General features: G+C 40.8%; 1 protein-coding gene across 2 annotated transcripts in view; it reads left to right on the top strand.

Annotated features, from left to right (window-relative positions):
* Positions 1-1,513: 1,513 nt before the first annotated feature.
* Positions 1,514-21,412, top strand: part of MED12L (mediator complex subunit 12L) — a 271,105-nt gene continuing 251,206 nt past the window's right edge. For both annotated transcript variants that reach the window (XM_089509038.1, XM_089509039.1), the window contains exon 1: positions 1,514-1,698. In XM_089509038.1, coding sequence (XP_089365164.1) covers positions 1,600-1,698 — 99 coding nt within the window. In that variant the 5' untranslated portion in view covers positions 1,514-1,599. The remainder of the gene's footprint in view (positions 1,699-21,412) is intronic.

Below are 21,412 nucleotides of genomic sequence, written 5' to 3'. Positions count from 1 at the left end.
GAAACCCAACAGTGCAGGTCTGTGCTTCTCCAGGCTCCTTCATCATCCTCCCACTACCTATGCTGCTAATAAACTCCTAGCAAGACTAAGAACAAGGAGGGCTGGCTGGGTATAAAAAGACTAAAAATGAGCTTCTTTGTTAACTGAGGCATCCTGTATGTTTGGGGGTGATTTAGATACCCGATTTTCTTTTCAGGGTTTGAATTAATCATTAATGGTCTCAGTCCAGTGCATACTTTGGGGGAATAAGCCCCACTGGGATGTCTCAATAGCAAACATATTATCAATTTGCAGAGATGCATGCTCAAAATCAGTCAACATAGAATTAAGTATTTTTTCGCCAGTGATTGTTTCCAGCATTTCACAAGTATGCTCCCCACAATCTTGCAGTCTGGAATGGGAAGCCATTCTTATCTGCTTGGACCTTAAAAAAAATAAACCCTCTCTCTGGACACAATTTATAGATGAAAATGCTAAGTTCTCTCTAGGCCATGTTAGCAACCCTGGTTATAAACCTGGGTGTGATAGTTATTTCAGATTTAGACTGTGTGTCTATGATCCTGTGAGTGAGACAGGGGTCCAAAACACCCTGCAGAAATAATCCAGTTTGAGACCACTTTACCTGCCCTGGCTCAGTGCTAGGGGATCCTGGGAATTGTAGTTTATTGCAACACCAGAGCTGTCTGACAGAGAAAACTTAAATGTCTCACAAGACTACAGTTCCCAGAATTCCCTAGCATTGAACCAGGACAGTTAAAGTGGTCTCAAACTGGATTATTTCTGCAGGGTGTTTTAGACCAGGGGTCGTAGGACATTTTGTACAGTTTCCCTTGTCCATTGTGCTTTAAATTCCCACTCCATTCCTCCTCAGGGACTACTTCATGGGAGCAAGGCGGGGCTGGTGGCATTGGAAGGCCATCCCTGAGAGGAAAAATAACAATGATAAACAAGAGCCATGTGAATAACAAGATGATAAAAGAAAGCTAATGCTAAATAATCAGAAAGAAATAATAACAGTGGTAAAGAGAATGAGAACAGAACATCAGTCCCATGAGTCCCAGTGCTGGGAAAAGAGTGGGACACAAATAAATATCATCATCCTCCTCCTCCTCCTCCTCCTCCTCTTGCAGTGAGACTTGGCCTAGGATGAAAGAGCTGCTGCACCTTGCAGCTGCAGGGGGAGGAAGGAATAACACAATGTTCTGTCTGTGGGGGGTTGAAGTATTTTTCCCTTCCTCAGTATACATTTTGTTCCTTTCCCCTTGCTCTTTCTCCTCCTCCTCCTCTTCTCTCTACTCCTTGAGTTGCTGCTGGGCACTTGTGTGTGAGAGAGAGGGGGTGGCCTTGTGCCTAGGTGTGGGTGGGTTGGCTGGCAGTTGTGCAGCATCCCTCTTTCTCTTTCTTCTTCCCTGTAGAAAAGAAAGAAGAGCAAGGCAGACCCAGGGGAAGCAGTGTGTGTCTGTGGGGGGTGAAGTCAGTCAGTCAGTCTGTCTGCCAGCCCAGTGCTGCTCCCTGGCGCTCAGAGGCTGCTCCATCGCTCTCTCTCTCCAGCCTCCAACTCCCTCATTCATTGCTCGCCGGCTACTACCATGCGAGATCATGGCCGCCTTCGGGCTCCTCAGCTATGAGCAGAGACCTCTCAAGCGCACCCGCCTGGGCCCCCCCGACGTCTACCCTCAGGACCCCAAACAGAAGGAGGTAAGAGGGGCAGCTTTCCCTGCCCCCGGGGGCCTGGACACACCTGGCCAGGAGGAGCAAGGAGGGGGAGGGGAGGCAGCCAGGGAAGCAAGCAAGGAAGCAGGGAAGCAGGGAAGGGGGGCTGAAGGGAGGCTCTGGCTGTGGGTCTCCCCCCTCTCTCTGCTTCTCTCTCTGTGGGCCTGGCTCTCTGCCCCTTGGTCCACCTTCCCTGCCTCCCCTCTCAAATTCCCTGTGCTTCTTGGGTGCCTTCAAGCCCTTAGAGGACCTAGGTCTGCTTGGTTTTCTTTTTTGGGCCATGAGCTGAGAGGCTGAGAGTGTGTGGCTCGCCCAAGGTCACCGCAAAGGTTTCCCAGCCAGGATTCAAACCCAGAGTTAGGGCACCAAGCAATCTATTTATACACACAAACACACACCATTTCCTGCCCTGAAACTGTTGAAAAATGTCAGCTCCAGAAAGGCTCCCGGCTGTGGGAGACCCTGATAGACCCTGGGTCAAAAGGTCTACAATGGCTTGGCCGTCCCTTAGGTGAGGCACACTCTCTCAGCCTCAGAGGGAGGCCATGGCCAACTCCCCCCCCCCCCCAAAAAAAAAAAGATCGGTTTGCCTTTGGGCAGTGATTCTCAACCTGTGCAACCATTTCACAGGGGTCACCTAAGACCCTCAGAAAATAGGAGCAAAATTACAGTTATGATGTAGCAACAAAAATAACGTTATGGCCGGGGGTCACCACAACATGAGGACCTGTATTAAAGGGTCATGGCATTAGGAAGGTTGAGATCCACTGCCTTAGGGTCTTGAAATGTCTTGAAGGCTTATATTGAAGAGGAGTGGAATTGTAATATAGAATGTATACTGTATGTCCAAGGTAGATGTATGAGTTACAAACATATTTTGTACGGATCATCATAGAGGCTCATCTCTTATTCATTATTTGGAAACATGAGGCATTTTCATAAAGTTTAATTAATCAGGTGAACATAAGGTATTATGTACCACTAAAAAACCCAATGAAGAATAATTCTAAAAACCAGGTATTGATTGTTACTTTGTAATGTATTGTTTGTTAGGTTGTTTTATGTTGTTTTGTGTTCTGTCTGTGATAAATGTTGAATAATTAAAAAAAAAAGTCTTGAAGGCACATAATCACTATGAATAAGGATACCTCCCCCCTCCAAAACATGTGTAAAACTGATTTCTGTCTTACTAATCCCTCCTCCTGACAGAGCCATGCTAAACTAGGTATTCTCAGGTGTGGGCTCCTTGCTTCAAAGAAGGCAAAGATGTCAACACAGCGGCTCCTGTTTTGTTTTTGAGCGCACAACTCAAACCAGACTTTCAGTATTTATTATTAATGTCATTATGTATGGCTAGCTGGGCTCAGGAGTCCCCATGACGTTATGGAAGCATGGGCTCTATATAATTAACAAGCAATTGCTGGAGGGAAGGGCAAGGGGAGCTTATTAAAAAGCACACCTGACATTTCTCCAGGGCTTTGTTTCCTTTAACTCACCTGTTTCCCAGTGGCAACAATTTTTCCCCCCTCTGAAGATTTAAAGCCCCATGTAAATGAGTTCTTCACAGGTAAACTATTTAAGGGTCACATGTTACCAACATGTTACCAACGCACTGCAGAAATAAGCCAGTTTGAGACCTGTTTAACTACCCTGGCCCAATGCTAAGGAATGCTGGGAACTGTAGTTTTGTGAGATTTTAGCTGTTGTGGTTAGAGAGCTCTGGTGCCACACTAAGCTACAATTCCCCAGATTCCCTAGCACTGAGCCAGGGAAGTTGAAGCGGTCGCAAACTAGATTATTGCTGCCGTGTGTTTCGGTGGTGGATAAACAGAGGTTAGATGGCCATCTGTCAGGGTTTGCTTTGATTGCGAGTTCCTGCATGGCAGGGGGCTGAATTGGGTGACCCTTGCGGTCTCTTCCAACTGTATGATTCTATAGCAGGAGTTAGGGATTACATTGTATTTGAGTGTGGCATAGTGGTTTGAACGTTAGACTATGACTCTGGAGACCAGGGTTTGATTCTCAGCTCAGCCATGAAACCCGCTGAGTGACCATAGGCAAGGCACACTCTCTCAGCCTCAGGGGAAGGCAATGGCAATCCTCCTCTGAACAAATTTTGCCAAGAAAACCCCATGGTAGGTTTGTTTTAGGGTCACCATAAGTCAGAAACGACTTGAAGGCACACAGCAACAACAAATCACTTTCCCTCATGTCTGGGTTATTTCCCATAGAAAGTCTTCAGTCCAATATTTGCTATAAAGGTATGATATTTGCATGATATTTCTCAGTTCTACTGATGTTGTTGTACCAATTTATATGTTTAAGTAGCTTTTAAAAGTTACTGCACCCATATAAACCTATGTTGTTGTTACTGTATTATTATTTGATCTGTGTCCCTGGTAGTTTATAGAGAAAAAGTTTGATTAGTGGTGTCTCACTATAATTGTGAGGTGAAGTGCCTCTCCTGTTTGGACTGTGGTATCTGTGTGGATGTTCCGACTGTGATTCATCCCTGCTCCAAGGAGTTTACAGACATAATATAAGTCACAGGGAAAGGAGGAGGGGTAAAAGATAAAGAGTTATCCAATTGATGGAGTAGCCATCAGGTAGATGAAGATATTCTGGTAGATCTGTGTATGCAAAGTGATCTTGTAGTATCTTTGAGACTAACAGAACAAAAGATATTGGTAGCATGAGCTTTCATAGACTTGAGCCTACTTCCTCAAATACATCTCAGATACATTTCAGGTCTCAGATACATCTGAGGAAGTAGGCTCAAGTCTACGAAAGCTCATGCTACAAACTTCTTTCTTCCAGTTAGTCTCAAACGTGCTACAAGACCCTTTTCCATACTGATTTAGCAGACTAACACGGCTATGCCTTTGAATTCCCCCATGATGGTAGATCTCTGGTGCAGCTGCAGTAGATCAGCAAGGATTTCTTATTTCCTGGGTTTCTTTTAAACAACAACAACAAGAAACTGGTATCATTTCCCCACTTCTTGGCCTAAATTGTACAGCTGAAGTGGGGTTACCAGGAGGGAGTATGTGTGTGGGAGGACTGTAGGCTTCATTTTCTCTTAGGGCTTTACTGCATGAGCTTTGCACAGCCACACTTGTCAGTGAAAACGGAATTATACCTGTATTTGTACTCCTGCTTATGCCTACTCACCACATAGCCATGTCTTCACAATCACATGACTGCCACCATCATATTCTCTTCATGATTCCTCTATTCAGAATGACTTCCAATTTTTAATTTTCACTTTTTTGTGCAATTCCAGAACTCTGTTGTTGTAGTTTAATTTTTTTTAAAACCAAAGAAATAGAAAAAATGTAATCAGGCTGCATGGGAACTAAGAAGCAGGGGCAGGGGAGAGGAGTGTACACTGACACCACATGACTGCCAAAAATGTGACTGCCCTGGCAGTCACATTTCTCACCTGGGGACTTGCACTACTGGGGACACATTTGCAGGTTGCCCCTCATCAGTGAAAAGGAATATTTTAATCGTGTTTGGGGAATGCAGAAGTCATGGGTTGGAGGCATCATCATGTGATAAATATTGCTAAAGCCATTTCCCCCCCAGATCTAATCATGATTTAAAAGCTGCATGTAGTATCTTCTACATAATGAAAAACAAATTAATTATCTAATTTTGAGTATATCTTTTGCTCCAGGCTCCAGTTGGTGGATCCTGAGTTTGTAACAAAGAAAAAGCAAAGAATATCTCACAATCTGAACTCTTCCTTTAGAACAGCAAAGCCAAAATCCATGCATATGGACTAGGCGGTCATTCCAAAGACTCTATGGATACAATAGGCTCTGTAGCTGTCTACATTGGAGCTGAAATGGGGGAACTGTCCTTTGGATCTATTTGTTTTTACTATAGCCACATTCAAGTTGTGTTGGGATTATTACATTTATTAGTTTTGTTTAGTTTCATTTATCATCCAAAGAGCTTGAGGAAGTATATATGGTCTCCTCTTTCCCACTTCACCTTCATCTTTTACTCTTTATTTTTTGGGTGGGTGGGTGGGTAAGGAAACGTATTAAGTGTTAAAAGGAAAAAATATTATTAATTATTATTAATTGTTCAAAAATAAAATGGGAGTTTATTGTCTGAAACTTTGCTGCCTAATAAATGAACTATCAAATTTGATAAGCACACTTATCAAATTTGCAGATGACACCAAATTAGGAGGAATAGTTAATACTCCAGAGGACAGGACCAACATTCAAAATGATCTGAATAGACTAGAAAGCTGGGCCAAAGCTAACAAAATGAAATTCAACATAGAGAAATGTAAGGTACTGCACTTAGGGCAGAAAAATGAAATGCACAGATATAGGATGGGAGACACATTGCTGAATGAAAGTACATGTGAAAGAGATCTAGGAGTCCAAGTAGACCATAAGTTGAACATGAGTCAACAGTGTGATGCGGCAGCTAAAAAGGCCAATGCAATTCTAGGCTGCATCAATAAAAATATAGTGTCTAGATCAAGAGAAGTAATAGTGCCACTGTATTCTGCTCTGCTCAGGCCTCACCTGGAATATTGTGTCCAGTTCTGGGCACCACAATTCAAAAAGGACATTGAGAAACTGGAGTGTGTCCAGAGGAGGGCGACTAAAATGGTGAAAGGTCTGGAAACCTTGCCCTATGAGGAACGACTCAGGGAGCTGGGGATGTTTAGCCTGGAGAAGAGAAGGTTAAGAGGTGATATGATAGCCCTGTTTAAATATTTGAAAGGATGTCACATTGAGGAGGGAGCAAGCTTGTTTTCTGCTGCTCCAGAGAACAGGACCCGGAACAATGGATGTAAGCTACAGGAAAAGAGATTCCACCTCAACATTAGGAAGAACTTCCTGACAGTAAGGGCTGTTCGACAGTGGAACAAACTCCCCCGGAGTGTAGTGGAGTCTCCTTCCTTGGAGGTCTTTAAGCAGAGGCTAGATGGCCATCTGTTGGGGATGCTTTGATTAGGATTTCCTGCATGGCAGGGGGTTGGACTGGATGGCCCTGGTGGTCTCTTCCAACTCTATGATTCTATGATTCTAACTAAACTGGAGGAAAATACCTCAAAGCCTTTTGAAACTTAGATTACTGTATATACTCATCTATAATTCTAGAATTTTTTGTCAAAAAATTGACCCCCAAAAGTTGGGTCAATGTAAGTACTGTATTTTATTTCTTCCCCTTCTCTGAGAGGAGTAGCAAAAGGTAAAAGCTTAGTTCACCTTGGAAACACCCAAAAGAAGCATCAGCCCCCTCTACTCTTTCCACCATGTTGCTGCTTCTGGCCTTTTTAAAATGCTTGGGTGGAAAAATGACAGATGGCACCTCTTCGGTGCTTCCCCTCAAAGGAGGGCTAAGAGGAATTGGACTTTTACAAGACATAAACTTTGTCCTTTCTATCCTTTGTTACTTATCCCTAAGTTTTATCCTCAGCTTATCCATGAGTCAGATCAAAATCCACAATTTTGCCCCCAAAACTTGCCCTCAACGTACACATGACGTCAACTTATAGTTGAGTATATACGGTATTCCAAAACATATTGCAGATACAAGACTGAAGTGTTATTTTCTCTCCCAAGATTTTTATTATTATAAGTAGCCATATGGAATGCTAAAAAAAGGTTGAGTAGCATATTCTTCAAATGTTAATCAACTTTAACTACCACGCTTTCATTGGAATTAATGTTCAATTTACAGAACAGGTAAATATTGTATATGAGAAGCTCATTACTGTATAGGCTGATCATTCTGTTATTTGCTGCCATTTTGTTACATTGTAGGCGAAGAGTTCTGTGCTGGTTTGCTATAATGGATGAGGCTTGATGGGCATGCCATTATTTCAAGAATAAGAGCTAGGGAAAGTTATCTTCTTTGTAAACCTACTCTTAGGATATCCTGCTTGAACAAAAAGCCAGAGTTGGAAAACTCTAGTTTAAACATAATGTTTCCACATTCTGGAATGGTATGACTTGCTTTTGCATTTTAGTTTCAGGTCCAAAACACACAGCAGAAATAACCCAGTTTGAGGCTGCTTTAACTGCCCTGGCTCAGTACCAGGGACTTCTGGGAACTGTAGTTTTGTGAGACATCTAGCCGCCTCTCTGAGAGAGCCATAATAAACTACAATTTCCAGGATTCCCTAGAACTGAGCCAGGGCAGTTAAAGCAATCTCAGACTGGAATATTTCTGCTGTGTGCTTTAGACCTCAGACTCCAGCTTGTCCTTTATTCTGCTGCTCGCATTTTCTTGATAAAGAACTGGACAATATCTGAAATGATCACGTCTCTATTCTTGCTAGGATCTGTATTCAAATAGATTGCAGAACCTGTTGTGGCTTCATGTTACCTCTGTTTTGTTTGATCTGCTTTCTGTATTTTGAAGATATTTGTTTATTATTTACACTCCTTTTCCTCTAGTGTGGTTCCTCCATGTTTCTCCTGTTATCCTGACAAAAGGTAGACCAGGCTAAGAGAGAGTGGCTAGTTCAAGATTACCCAGTTAATTTCATGACTAACAGGGGACTAAAACCAGAATCTCTTAAATTCCAGTGCTACGACATAACCCTTGTTACGTAACGAGTGCCCTGAGAACTCCCCATTATACTGGAGTGTCAGATTCACTATATGCAAGAGTTTGTGTTTTGTAATTGGAAGATTAAAAAAAAACACCCAACACATTTGTTTTCTTCTTATAGAAGCTACCTCCAAAGAAAAATATGTATAACCATTCTTAATTTGCTGAGACAATATTCTGATTCCTTGTTTGGATTTGTTTGGAGAAGGCTATGCATTTGTGTATATGTATGTCTTTTTTAAAGCCTACTTTTCAACCAACAGATTCTCAGAGTAAGAGAATGGGAGTCAAATAATATAAATAAGAGTGATCAACTAATTAAACAATGGGGTGGGGGGATAGTAACTCTATTAATGGCATTAGAGCAGTTCTAAAACACCTTGTCATCATAAATGTTTTCCGGGAGATGAAAGTCTTAAAAGGGGCAAAGCCTTGGATCTGCAGCATTGTTCTTGGAAACTAATGCTAGAACTTAGAAACCACAATTGAAAAAGCTGTTTTGGGTCTTTACTATTAGCTTAATTGGTCATGAATTTTCAATACTGGGTTGCAACATTTATTTATCCTTTGCACCATTGTGGTTAAGTTGTTACATAGAAGCAGAATAAAATGTAAATGTTCTAAACACCAAGAACCCAGATGGATTACTGCTTAAAATATAGCTGGAAAGAATGTTGCTTGAGAGTATATAGCATGGTAGGCTATTTGTTGTCTTCCAGTCCTTTTGGATGGCAGTTCACACAATGTATTATTGTTGGTCATGCTGGCTTATGGTTTATGGGAAAGTATAAGGTAGTCAAAAACTACTGGGTTGCCTAACCCTCGTGTTACAGTATGGTGGCACTCTGTACACAAATTTTAAATGTCCTGGTTGGAAATGGAGTTCACTTACCATAGACACATGCCCATTCCTGGGGAAAGATAAAATGATCTGTCTTCTATGTTTTTCTTTTTTCTCCTGGGCCTTGACATTTTAATTCTTGATGACATCTTAGTGTTGAGTTTTGCATGTGCACTGATACTTGGCCAAGTGCTTTTGGGGTGAATTATCATGGTTAGGAGAAAGAGGCTTGCCTACTAGATGCTGATTGAAACATAAATGCTTATGTGGAACATGTGATGTTGATGAATATATTATATTTGAACAGATGTGAAATCAAAATACAACATTTCCCCATACAGACAATGGATTTGAGTACAGACAAAGTGCCCACACTGTGACCTAGTGGTATAGCAGCATTGGTATATAGAATGAACATAACTTCATTTTCCCGTTATTTCCTTGACCAATTTAAAACCAGTCATTACACACTAGAGACTGTCCTTTTGTTGCTATGTCATGTGATATATTTAGTGGCATTCATTTTCAAATGAGTATGTAGAAGCAGCAAGAATGATTAGTTGGCATGAGATAATATTATTGAACTGTGAACCAAGATCCAAAGCTAGTCTAAATTTTTGTCCTGAACCATAGATATATGTGGACCATTTCATGAGAGTTTAGTTAAATCAGAACAATATCTGAAAACCAGTTTGATCACACATTCAGAATAAAGTTTAAACAACAAGCTAAAGCAACTCAAGGACATAAGGAGATACCTTATACAACTTGGCCATCCAACTTAGTCTTGTCCAGCATTTTGGGAGAGGTCTTCCCCAGGCCAGCCATTAGAGGCCCAGGTTTTGGAATGATCATTAAATTAACTAATTAATTTATTAGATCTCCTTAGTGTAGCTGAACTTCACAATGCTCTTATTATTCATACACATACAATGAATTAGTTATGTTAGGTTGTTATAGAGCCAGCATAGCAAAATTACTTTAGTGTTGGACTATGACTCTAGAGACCAGAGTTCAAATCTTAGCTCAGCCATGAAACCAACTTGGGGACCTTGAGCAAGCCACACTCTCTCAGCCTCAGAGGAAGGCAATGGCAAATCTCCTCTGAACAAATCTTGCCAAGAAAACGCCATGACAGGTTTATCCTAAGGTTGCCATAAGTCTGAAGCAACTGGAAGACACATATCAAAAGCAGCAAGAGTTGAAATGGCTACAATAAAACAGGAGGGTCTCAGCAGAAGAAAGATTCCTTTGGAAGGAAATGCATTTCATGGCTTTGTGCTTGCTAGCTAGTTATTCTAATCTGCCTGTACCCTCATGGGTAAAATGGACAAAATGAAGAATAATGAACCCCTGTCTGGGACTGAAGAATGGCTATGGGGGGATGATTTGTTTGCTTGCTATAGCCTTTCAGGCAACCAAGACACTTTCAAAATGTAGGCCCCTTCAGAGTTCAAGGTTGGTGTGTCTAAAGGGAGTTTTATAGGCCTGTATAGTAATGATGCCAGGGTGACATTTACACCCCACCACCTCCACCACCATTCTGCTTTTTGTTCACCTTCTTTACTCTGTCTCACACATTCTTTGTAAATCCCATAGCTTGCTCTAAAAATTAATAATTTAAGTAATGCATTAACTAGCATACTGTAATTAATACAATTAGTTCATTTATTAACATTCCAGTTGTTTTGATGGTCATCATTAGCTTAAGTGATTATGAATTTACACTGCTGGATTGCAATGCTTATTTACCATTTGTGGCATTATAATCATGTTGTTGCACAGAGAGTATGAAAATGGATAACCTGGTGGATAGATGGAGAGAAGATAATAGAATCATAGAGTTGGAAGAGTCCACAAGGGCGACCCAGTCCAACCCCCTTCCATGCAGAAATACACAAACAAAGCTCTTCCAACAGATGGCCATCCAGCCTCTTTTTAAAAACCTCCAAAGGAGTCCACACTATTCTCTGAGACAACATATTCCATTGCCATCCACTCCATACAGCTCTTACCATCAGGGAGTTCTTCATATTGGGAATCTGCTTTCAAATTCATTGGTCTTTGGAGCAGCAGGGAACAACCTTGCTTCATTTTCAATATGACAACCCTTCAAACATTTAAACATGGCTATCATGTCACCCCTTAACCTTCTCCTCTACAGACTAAGCATACCCAGCTCCCCAAAACGGCATGGTTTCCAGACCTCTGGGGCATGGTTTCCAGACGTTTCACCATTGTGGTCACCCTACTCTGGCCATCCTTCTTGAAATGTGATGACACAATCTTCCAGGTGAGGTCTGACCAAAGCAGAATAGAGTTCCTTATTATTTTCTTTGATCTAGATACCATACTTCTATTGACGCAGCCTAGAATGGCATTGACTTTCTCAGCTGCAGCATCACATTGCTGACTCGTGTTCAGCCTGTGGTCCACTAAGACTCCTAGATCAGGGACGTAGCCAAGGGGGGGGGGGGGTTCTTGGGGACCGGACCCCCCCTTCCATTAGAAAAATGAATGGTGTGTGCTGCTGCGCCGCCGCACCCAAGCCCCATTATAATGGTTGGACCCCCCCTTCCTAAAATCCTAGCTACCTCCCTGCCTAGATCCCTTTTGCATGTACTGCCATCAAGCCAGGTGTCACCCATCCTATATCTATGCATTTCAGTTTTACTGCTTAAGTGTAGTGTCCTACATTTTACCCTGCTGAAATTCATTTTGGCCCAGCATTCTGATTTGTTAAGGTCATTCTGAATTCTGATCCTGCCCTCTGGGGTATTGGCTATCCCTCCTAATTTAGTGTCATCTACAAATTCGATAAGCATGCCCTCTATTCCAACATCTAACTCATTTATGAATAAGTTAAATAACAGTGGGCCTAGGACAGAACCCTTTAGCATCCCACTCTCCAGGATGAGCCATTGTTGACTACCCTTTGGGTTTGGTTGGTCAATTAATTATAAATCCACCCAACAGCCCACATTTTACTAGCTTTTTTGCAAGGGTATTATGGGAGGACCTTGTTAAAGGGCCTACTTACTGAAATCAAAGTCCAAAGTACTCCCATCATCTACCAAGCTTGGAACTCCCATCAATATAGAGATCATATTAGTCTAGCATGGCTTGTTTGTGACAAATCCATGCTGATTTAGTAATCACAGCAATCCTTCCTAAGTGTTTTCAGACTGTCTGTTTAATCATCTGTTCTAGAATCGTTCCTTGTATTGATGTCAGGCTGACTGGCAGTAATTATTGGGGGCCTCTTTTCAATCTCTTTTTTGAATATGGGGACAACATTTGCACTTCTCCTGTTCTCCAGGAATCCTCAAAGATTATTGACAGTGGTTCTGAGATTACTTCTGCAGTTCTTTTAATACCCTTGGATGTAGTTCATCTAGCTCTGGAAACTTGAATTTGTTCAGAATAGCCAGGTATTCCTGTATTTACTAGCATGTTGATTCCACTTTGACTGACATGGTTCCATCCTGCAGAATCCTGGGATTTGTTGTTTCAGAACATACATAAGATTATCTGCCAGACTATTCTAGTGCCTCATCAAAATACAAATCCCAGGATTCCATAGGAACAGTCTTAAAATTGCAGTACTATAATTGTGTAGTGTGAAAGTTCCCCAAGCTGGTTCAGGTGTGCACCAAAATCAACTTTTCTTTTTCAAAGATGAAATTATGCCAGGAAACCTAGCAACTTGACATCTTGGTTTGTACATAGGAATGTATAATTATGCTTGTTAAGATAATTCTCTAGAAGGTAAGGCATGTCACCAAAGTGCTAATTTATGGACAGAGATGGATGGTGGAATCATAGTGGTAATGGCATATATGAAGCTGATTTTAAGAAACATGGGATTTGACTGGGAGAGCTGCGTTTGCAAAAGATGAGCTCATTCTATGCAGGAAACTTGCTAAATGCAGAGCTACACCCATTGGGTGTTAAAAATTTCTTGCTCTGTATTTTCCATCTGGTGCAGTAAATCTGTACTAAATGAAGATTAATAATGATAAAAGAGTCACCAAATTAGAAAACTGGCTATAAACCTAAATGGTAAATGAATAGGTTCCACTGAATTTGGTAGGATTTACTTTTCAGTAAGCCCATTGGATTGGGCTGTGTATACAGAATGCTTGTGTGTGGCAACTCAGATATATTCTAGTCATTTCTTTTTGTGCTAAATATAATAATCACCCCCCCACCTTCTTTGTATATAAACTGATATGATCCAGGCTATACAATGTCAATCCTGTCCTATGCAACAGTGCACTGAGAATATGTTGCTGTCCAAAAGCTTTGCTGTACTATGCCACTCAGGATATCACCGAAGCAATAACTGTAACTGAGCATCAGCGCACACTGCTTACCACTCTGTAAATACTGAGTAATGGAAAACTTTTTTGTGAAAGGACTCTAACTAATTAAAAGCCATGGAAAACTTTGTGCCCATTAGTTGAGACCTCTGGAAAAAAAGTTGTATCATTTATTTTCATATGAAAGGCCAAGGTTTTAGCTGTTCTTCCAGAACTATTCCAGGGTGTCTACTCTCTGAGGGGTGAGCATCATACTATGGTATGAACTTGATTATGGGCCATGCAGAAAAAAAAGCTGCAGATGGCATAAGCAGTTGGAAGGAAGTCATGGGATTGTGTGCTCCCTCCTCCACTTCCACTCTTTTCATTTTACCAGTTTTGTTAGTAGCTAAATTATGCAGATGTTGATAACAGTTAAGGCTTGCCTGGTTGATCTCAGATAAGGATCTAAAATCAGCTTCAAAACATAGGTTTAATTCAGGACATAAAATTTCCCATTTTCAAATCCTGATTTGGTGATTAATAATATGGGATGTGCTGTGCTGCCCTGCTGCCTTTCTTGAATGTAAATTCCTCCTCCCGCCTATTGATTGCTGTGACCACTGCTTATAATAGCATTTGCATCAGGGGATCTAATTATGGAAATTAGAAAATTAAAAAATTACTTGAAAATATAGTTTGAAATTAGGATTTTCAAATCTTGGAAGTTTCAGGAAATTGATATGGTGCTGTAGGTGGCAAGACAAACCTTAGGAGGAGTGACACTTGAGGATTTCTGAATTCTGTATGTGAGCTGGCTTTAAAACCTAGACACAATATCCATTTCTAGCTGATGCTATAGCTCTCTAGCTCACCAGCACAGTTCTTGTATGTGTGTTGCACTTCTGCAATGCCAATGCAGAAGAAAAGCTAAAAGAGCAGAAGGGACTGCAAGAGGAAAAGGGTGAGTGGGTGTATATGGCCCTATTGTGTTACTTCGAAGAAGGTAAGGATTAAGCTTTCTTGTTATACAAACCTGAGCAGCAGTGGTATGGGCTTGGGGGACTTTCCAATTTAGTTAGTGGTGTTATTCAGATATAATCTTAAATTATAGTCATAATAAGCCATGGAAAAGATGAGATATTTATATGGGGGAAGCACATTATACCTATGGTGACTGAGCATGTTACATTGAATTGTGTTTGATCCTGAAGTTTACCATGAATTGTTTCCAGTAATATTTCTGTGCAGAAGTTGCCCTGTTGGGTGTGAAAGTGGCAATGTGTATTGCTGGAAGCTGATGATGTAATATAACATTTAGGTATTGGTGAATATGCTGTGGATAAATGTGTTATATCTATTTGTATTGTTGAAATACACTGAAACAGAACTACAGGGTTTCTTGCATGGCTTGAATCCTTAGTGTGTATCTTAAAGCCATCTACTTTATCTGCCTCTATTTTTGTGGTTCTGTGCAAGTCATTCTTTTGGCCTGTTTGAGAGAATAATCTATTACAGAGCACTTAACATTACATTTTTTAAAAAAACTTGAACCTATAGATGACTTTGGTTGTGTTCTTTCACCTTTCCTGCTGGGTATTGTATGGTTGTGCTAGATATTTTTTATATGCTGGTGTTGGTGTGTTCCTTTTACCTCTCTACAAGTTCTTTGACAATCTTGTGTCCTCTGGGAAGGTGTTGGAAACAGTGTTATATTCAGAAATGGAACATAGTATTAAATTTTCGTATAGAGGGAAATGTCTCAGGTTAGAATGTAATAATGTGCCAATTATATAAAAACTGTAACAAGAATTCTAATAAATAGAGAGCAATTAATATTTTGGATGTTGGTTCTAAAATCCAGAGCTACTTACTTTTTATAAACGCAAATAAGGCTGAACAGAAGAATGTCACCATAGAGCAAACAGTAGGGCGGAATCCTCCAAAAGAAGAATCACATTATTCTTTGCCATTTGATCACAGAATATATTGAACAAATTAGATGGGAATTAACACATGGTTTTATGAAAATCCATCAGTGATGCCTTTATTGGCCAACCAAAATGCTCAGTACACTTGTTGCAAGCTTTCAAAGCTCCATGGGCTTCTTCATAAGGCAAGATGTTACAAACCAAACAGGAGAAGGGGGAAAAAACATTTGAGACGTTAGATGCCTGCATGTTATTTCGGTCCTTAGTAAAGATGGTATACTGGAGAGGATATACAGTATTTTGTGCAGGCAGGCTCCTCCTCCTCCTGGATAGAGATTGTTTCTGGAACAAATGGTTGCATACTGATTATCAGTATTTAAAACTTGATCCTGATAAAAACATTGTGCTGCTTAGAATTAATTGTCAAGGGGTATTAAGCAATACATAAATAAATAAATACATAAATAAAATTAATGTGTTTTTTTTAGTTTAGTTCAATTTGTGTATAGTCAGCAGTCTGAAGGTCTTCTGGATCACAATTTCCAACTTTTTCTATTTGGAATTGCTATTTACTCCCTATGCCAGTGGTGCAGCACTTGTTTCATTTACACAACCTGCAATCATGAAATGAAGCTGTTGACTGCCAAAAGGGACATCTTGTGATAAAAGTATGGAAAAATTAAGATTGCTTTCTCTGCAAAATGACCAGTGAGCCTGTCTTGAGGTGCTGAGACTCTCCTGAGAGGGGCAGAAATTACCACTCCAGATAGCCTTTGAATCAGTGCAGGGAATCTAGCAATCTCAGACAAAGTGACTGGCGTTTATCAGACGAGGTTTCTGCAGGGGCTTCTGCAGATTGGGCCATTCGCATTGACGTGATAATGAGAATTTATTTTCATACCTAGTCGCTGTTATGTTACCCTTCCGAACTGAGGGGGAATCGAATTGAAGGAAGTCACGTGATGCAGATTCAGGGAAAGCGGAGTGAGTGCAAATGGAAGTTCTACACCGGTGCATAACATGGGAGTTCCAACGATTCGAATTGGGACCCTTGCGCATGCCCAGTGGGGCCCTGAAGGCATCCTGAACCTTTGCACTTTGGGGCTAAGAAGGGAGCCTGCCTCCACTTCCATGCGAATGTTAGCCTCACGTCAATGACAGCTGCCCCTATTTTCTTTCTCCCTTCTAGTTTCCCTTCCCTGGCAGCGAAATTCAATGTCAGAGCCCCATCCTCCTGTCATTCAGTTGCCTTCTCTTAGGTTGCATCCACACTGGGGGAGATAATCCAGTTTAACTCCAGTTTAACTGTCCTGGCTCAATGCTGTGGAATTCTGGGAGTTCTCTCCTTCCCTTTGTAGCAGTTGCCTTCTCTTATCATAATCCCCCAGCATTCCCTCCCCTTCACCCGTGAGTGAGAAGGAGGAGGAGGAGAGGAAAGAATCAAAGGAGGAATGCAAAAAAGGGAAATCTGACAGGAGGCAAAAGGGTGACAGGAGGCAAAAAGCGGGTGACTGATGGGTCAATTCAGGTCAGGTCAGGGGGGCAGAGCAAGGCAAGGCTCTGGTCTCCAGAAGGGACCTTTCCCTTTGGTTTTTAATTTTTTTAAAATTATTTTTCTGATATTTTTTTGCAATGGGTAGATCTACATTTAGATAGAATGTGGTTAGCTGCTTGGAATCAATTGCTGCAATGCAATCTGAAGGAATGTTGCAATCCGAATGTTAAAAATGTTTCTCTGTCCAATTTGGCTGATTGTCAAATTGATACAGTTTTTGCTATTGTCTCTAAGGAAATTGGGGGGAGCCTAGAGAAAAAAAATGCATCTTTTTCTGGCATTCCGAGGTGAGGAATTATTATTATTATTATTACTATTATTACCTGTGTATGAGGCATTCTGGGGTGGCAAGGGATGGGATACCGGGTACAGAGATGGCACTAGCTTGCATTTTGGGATTGAACATGGGGCCAAGAGCAGATCATAACCTGCACTGACCCAAATGACCACAATACAAGCACACACACACACCAAAGATTTTTAATCTGATGACAGAATCTGAGCATTCTGGCGTCTGGCTCTAAAAAAAGGAGGGGGAAGCAGACTTCCGATGCCCAATGAGTGCTGCAAACATCACCTCCTGGAACTTAAGAGCCTTTATTATTATTGTTATTATTATTATTAGTGTTATATGCGCTGTATTTCCCTTTTATTTCCAATTGATTCCATGGGTCTACTTTAGTTGGAACTGACAAGTCACTCTCTCTCAGCCTCAGTGACCTGTCAGCAGGAGGAAAAGGGTCAGTTCAGGTCAGGCCAAAGGCAGGGCATGAATGGAGCTCCCATCAGGCACCTTCCCCCCCCTTTGTGTGTGTGTGTGTATGTGAAATAGATGAGAATGACAGGATGATAGATGTAGATATAGATGTGGCTGAAATATGTGTGTGTGTGTGAGAGAGAGAGACAGAGAGAGAGACACAGAGAGAGAGAGAGAGAGAGAGAGAGAGAGAGAGGCAGGAGGGAGAAAGTGCTCGCTGGCTGGCTCCTCTGCCAAAGTTGCAGTGGGGAAGGAGAGGGAAGGAGAGAGAGAGCCCCATGATAGCTCCCCAGCCCCGGTGGAAGCATATGGGGCAAATTGCAGCAGGGCATCATGGGAGATTTGCAACCTGGGGGTCTTTGCAATGGTGGTCAGGAGAACAAGCAAATTGGGATTCCACACCAGACCAATTCGCAGTGAGATCATACAGAGCCCCAATGCGATTCCCTTCAATCCCCTTATTTAGCGAACTCGCCAAAACGCACCAAAATGAGGAGCCAGTTCGGAAGTCCCTCGGAAGCCCCGCAGATGGGGCTCCCATTGAAATCAACCAGGTATGGAAATACATTCTGGATAACACGTCAATGCGAATTGCCCAATCCGCAGAAGCCCCAGATCTGGGCTGCAGACACCCTGTCTGATAAATGCCATTGAAAGGAAGTCTGATACAGTTTTGTTAAAGGTATCCAACTGGGGATGGAGAATCTATGTGTGTATCTGTGGGCAAACAGTTTTCACAAGAGTATAATGATATTACAATGACAGGAAGTTAAATTTTGAAGAATTCATATATTATGAGAGTATAATATATAGATAAATGTATAATAATATACGGCCCTTTGCTTTCAATTTCTCTGGTCTACTTTTGTTAGGGTTCCCAAATCTCAGGGTTTGGATCCTTTACCCCAGACTTCAGTGCAAGAGGAGGAATTCTAGGATGAGAGCTGCTGTCTTGAAAGAAAAATGGCAAACTGTGGTACAGCCTCTGTGGAGCAGCTGCTGGGGTTCTGTCTGGCTCCCTCGTTTCTTCACCCTTTCAACTATGGCTGGCACTGGCACAGGCCTCAATATTTGCTGCTTTGTGAATCACTGTACTGTATATTTTACTACTGGACTGATGCTTTGTGGACATCAATGGTCCACTGCTCTGTTTTGCTTTTTGAGTTTATTGTGTTTACCTAGAGAGCTTGTCAGGGAAGTCATAAAGGTATGCTGCTGTATTCAACTTTGGAAATATTTATTATTGTCTTTCATGCCAAGATACGTATGTTACCTACGAGGCAGCATTAGCTTTCACAAGTACCTTGTTTAAACAATTTCTCCCTTTCAACATGCCAGGGTGATTATTTGAGATAAGAATTGAGATATATCGATGTCTTTATTTGGCTTGTGGTGATATTTTATGGTGGAATGTTTGGCTTTTATGGTTTCCTGGGTATGCATCTTGCTAAAGAGGTTTATTGTTAAAGCTTGCTTTAAACACATTTGGTTTCATGAAACATGTTTAGTGATGACTTTTCCTTTAAAGCAAATAAATGGCTTGTGACTGTATAAAATAAGTACATTTTATAGTCATATTTAATATATTTGGGCTGTGCAGTAAAATATCTACTCAACTTTTCTTTATAGAATGTTCACACCCATACAGAAAAGAAAGATGACATTTCTTCAGTTTTATTTACATTTGTATGTGTAAACAGGGGCTCTTTTTTTTAAAAAAAATTAAACTTCATCAGTGATTTATTTTTTCACTTATGTTTGCCTTTCCCCAAAACTGTAAGAAAATGTGGCTTAACAGAAAAACAAAACAAAACAAAACAAATACAGATAACAGCATATACAAAGACATAAGCGAAAGCCCTAACGTTATTGTTGAATTGCAATTAGATTATCTATAGAATTAAAACTCTTCAAAACAAATACATTTAAAAAGATAAAAGTCAATAAAACAGCACAATATTAAAAGCCCTTGCAGTAAATTGCTAAGAATCTATAGGAACAGAAATGTTAGAACAGTAAGGACAGGACCATCCTAGTCTTGTCCAGGATGAAATCTTAAAACCCAGGAGCAGTCATGAGACACACTCTCAAGAGTGTAATAAAGTATTTTCCAAACAATTTTTATAAGCAAGACACACTGGAGTGTGTAAGACAGTGAAATTGAAGCAAGACTTTTTAATACAATTAATTCAATTTTAGCCTGCACAATAAACATTGTTTTCCTTCTGAAGCATTTATTAATCTGTCATCAGAAACATGGTGCCTTGGTGCCTGAGACAGGGTTTCTTTACCTGTGACCCCTAAGATCTCAAACAGCTTTTGAAGGAAGGTCTGTCTGAATCTTCTGCTGCTCACTTGTGGACAATTAGGGAAGATTTACTGAAGGCTATCTTTGCATGTTATCCCTGGATTGTTTTATATTGTTGTTGCCTTTTTGCTATTTTAGACCTTAAGGTGCTTCTTGTTTCTATTTGTATGTACAGTTTTACTCTGATTGCAAGTTTCCTTGAATATTTGCTAGAGATAAATGCTGAATATAAATAAATGCTTTTGTGATAATTTTATTTTTCTAGTTCAGGCTGTGTTGCCTTTGTGCAACTACTGGTTCAAAAGAGGAATTTAGGAAGATCATAAGTATTAGTTGCAGGTGTGTGAGGGCGTGTTGCTTTGATGGTAAAAAGAAATTCAAAATGAGAAATGTGTTATCTTGCAACCAATGCCTCTAGTTGTATTATTATTGTTGTTGTTGTTGTTGTTGTTGTTGTTGTTGTTAGCTGTCTTTCTTCCAGAAAGGGACCCAAGGCAGCCCACAGATAAAATATTTTAAAAACCTTTACAATCACAATTTAAAAACAATAAAAATCATCTAACTAAAAACAGTATAAAATTACATAAAGCATACAAAAGTTAAAAAATAGCTAAAGCACCCCCCCATATAAAAGCTTCCCTGACATGATTATACATTAAAAGCCTGCTTGAATAAATATGTCTTTGCAGAAGGAAAGCAGGGAGGGGGCCATTCTAGCCTCCTGTGGAAGGGAGTTTCAGAGAGTAGGAACAGTCACTGAGGAAATCCTTTCTTGTGAGACTGTGGTGATGGCAGGACTGAGAGAAAGCCTTCCCTCATAGATCTTAGGACCCTTGTAGGTTTCTATGGGGAGATACGGTCTTTCAAACAGTTTGGGCCTAGTTTGGGCCTAAGCTGTGTAGGTCTTTATAGGGCGTGACCAGCAGTTTGAATTGTGCCCAGAAATGAACTGGTCGCCAGTAGAGCTGTTTCAATAAAGGAGTTATATGTTCCCTATAATTGGCCCTGGTCAGCATTCTAGCCACCACATTTTGAACTTGAAGTTTCTGAACAGTTTCTACAGGTAGGGTTGCCATAAGTCAGGACCTCCAAACCAGGACAAATGTAGGACAAATGTAGGGCCACATTTTCAAATGTAGGACACATTTTTTTAAAAAAATGGAGGACACATGAAAAATTTGATAATTTTTTAAAAATGTTAATATAAATGCATGTTTCTTCAGCTGCTCAAAATGGAGGACATTTTGGCATTATTCCTAGACAGATGGCAGAAATGTACTTCTCTTTCTGGCCAAATACCCCCCCTGCCCAATTCTACAACTACAAGTCCCACTCCCAAGCAGGCATAGGATTTGAAAGACCACAGGCACTCCCTTTTGCCACTGCAAACTAGAAGTCCCACTCCCAAGCAGGCA

Source organism: Sceloporus occidentalis, unplaced genomic scaffold (genome assembly GCF_023333645.1).
Source record: "Sceloporus occidentalis isolate IW3139 unplaced genomic scaffold, rSceOcc1.0.p SCAF_2, whole genome shotgun sequence".
Taxonomy (NCBI): domain Eukaryota; kingdom Metazoa; phylum Chordata; class Lepidosauria; order Squamata; family Phrynosomatidae; genus Sceloporus; species Sceloporus occidentalis.
Note: the sequence above shows the minus strand (reverse complement) of the source record. Positions and strands in the feature narration are given on the sequence as shown.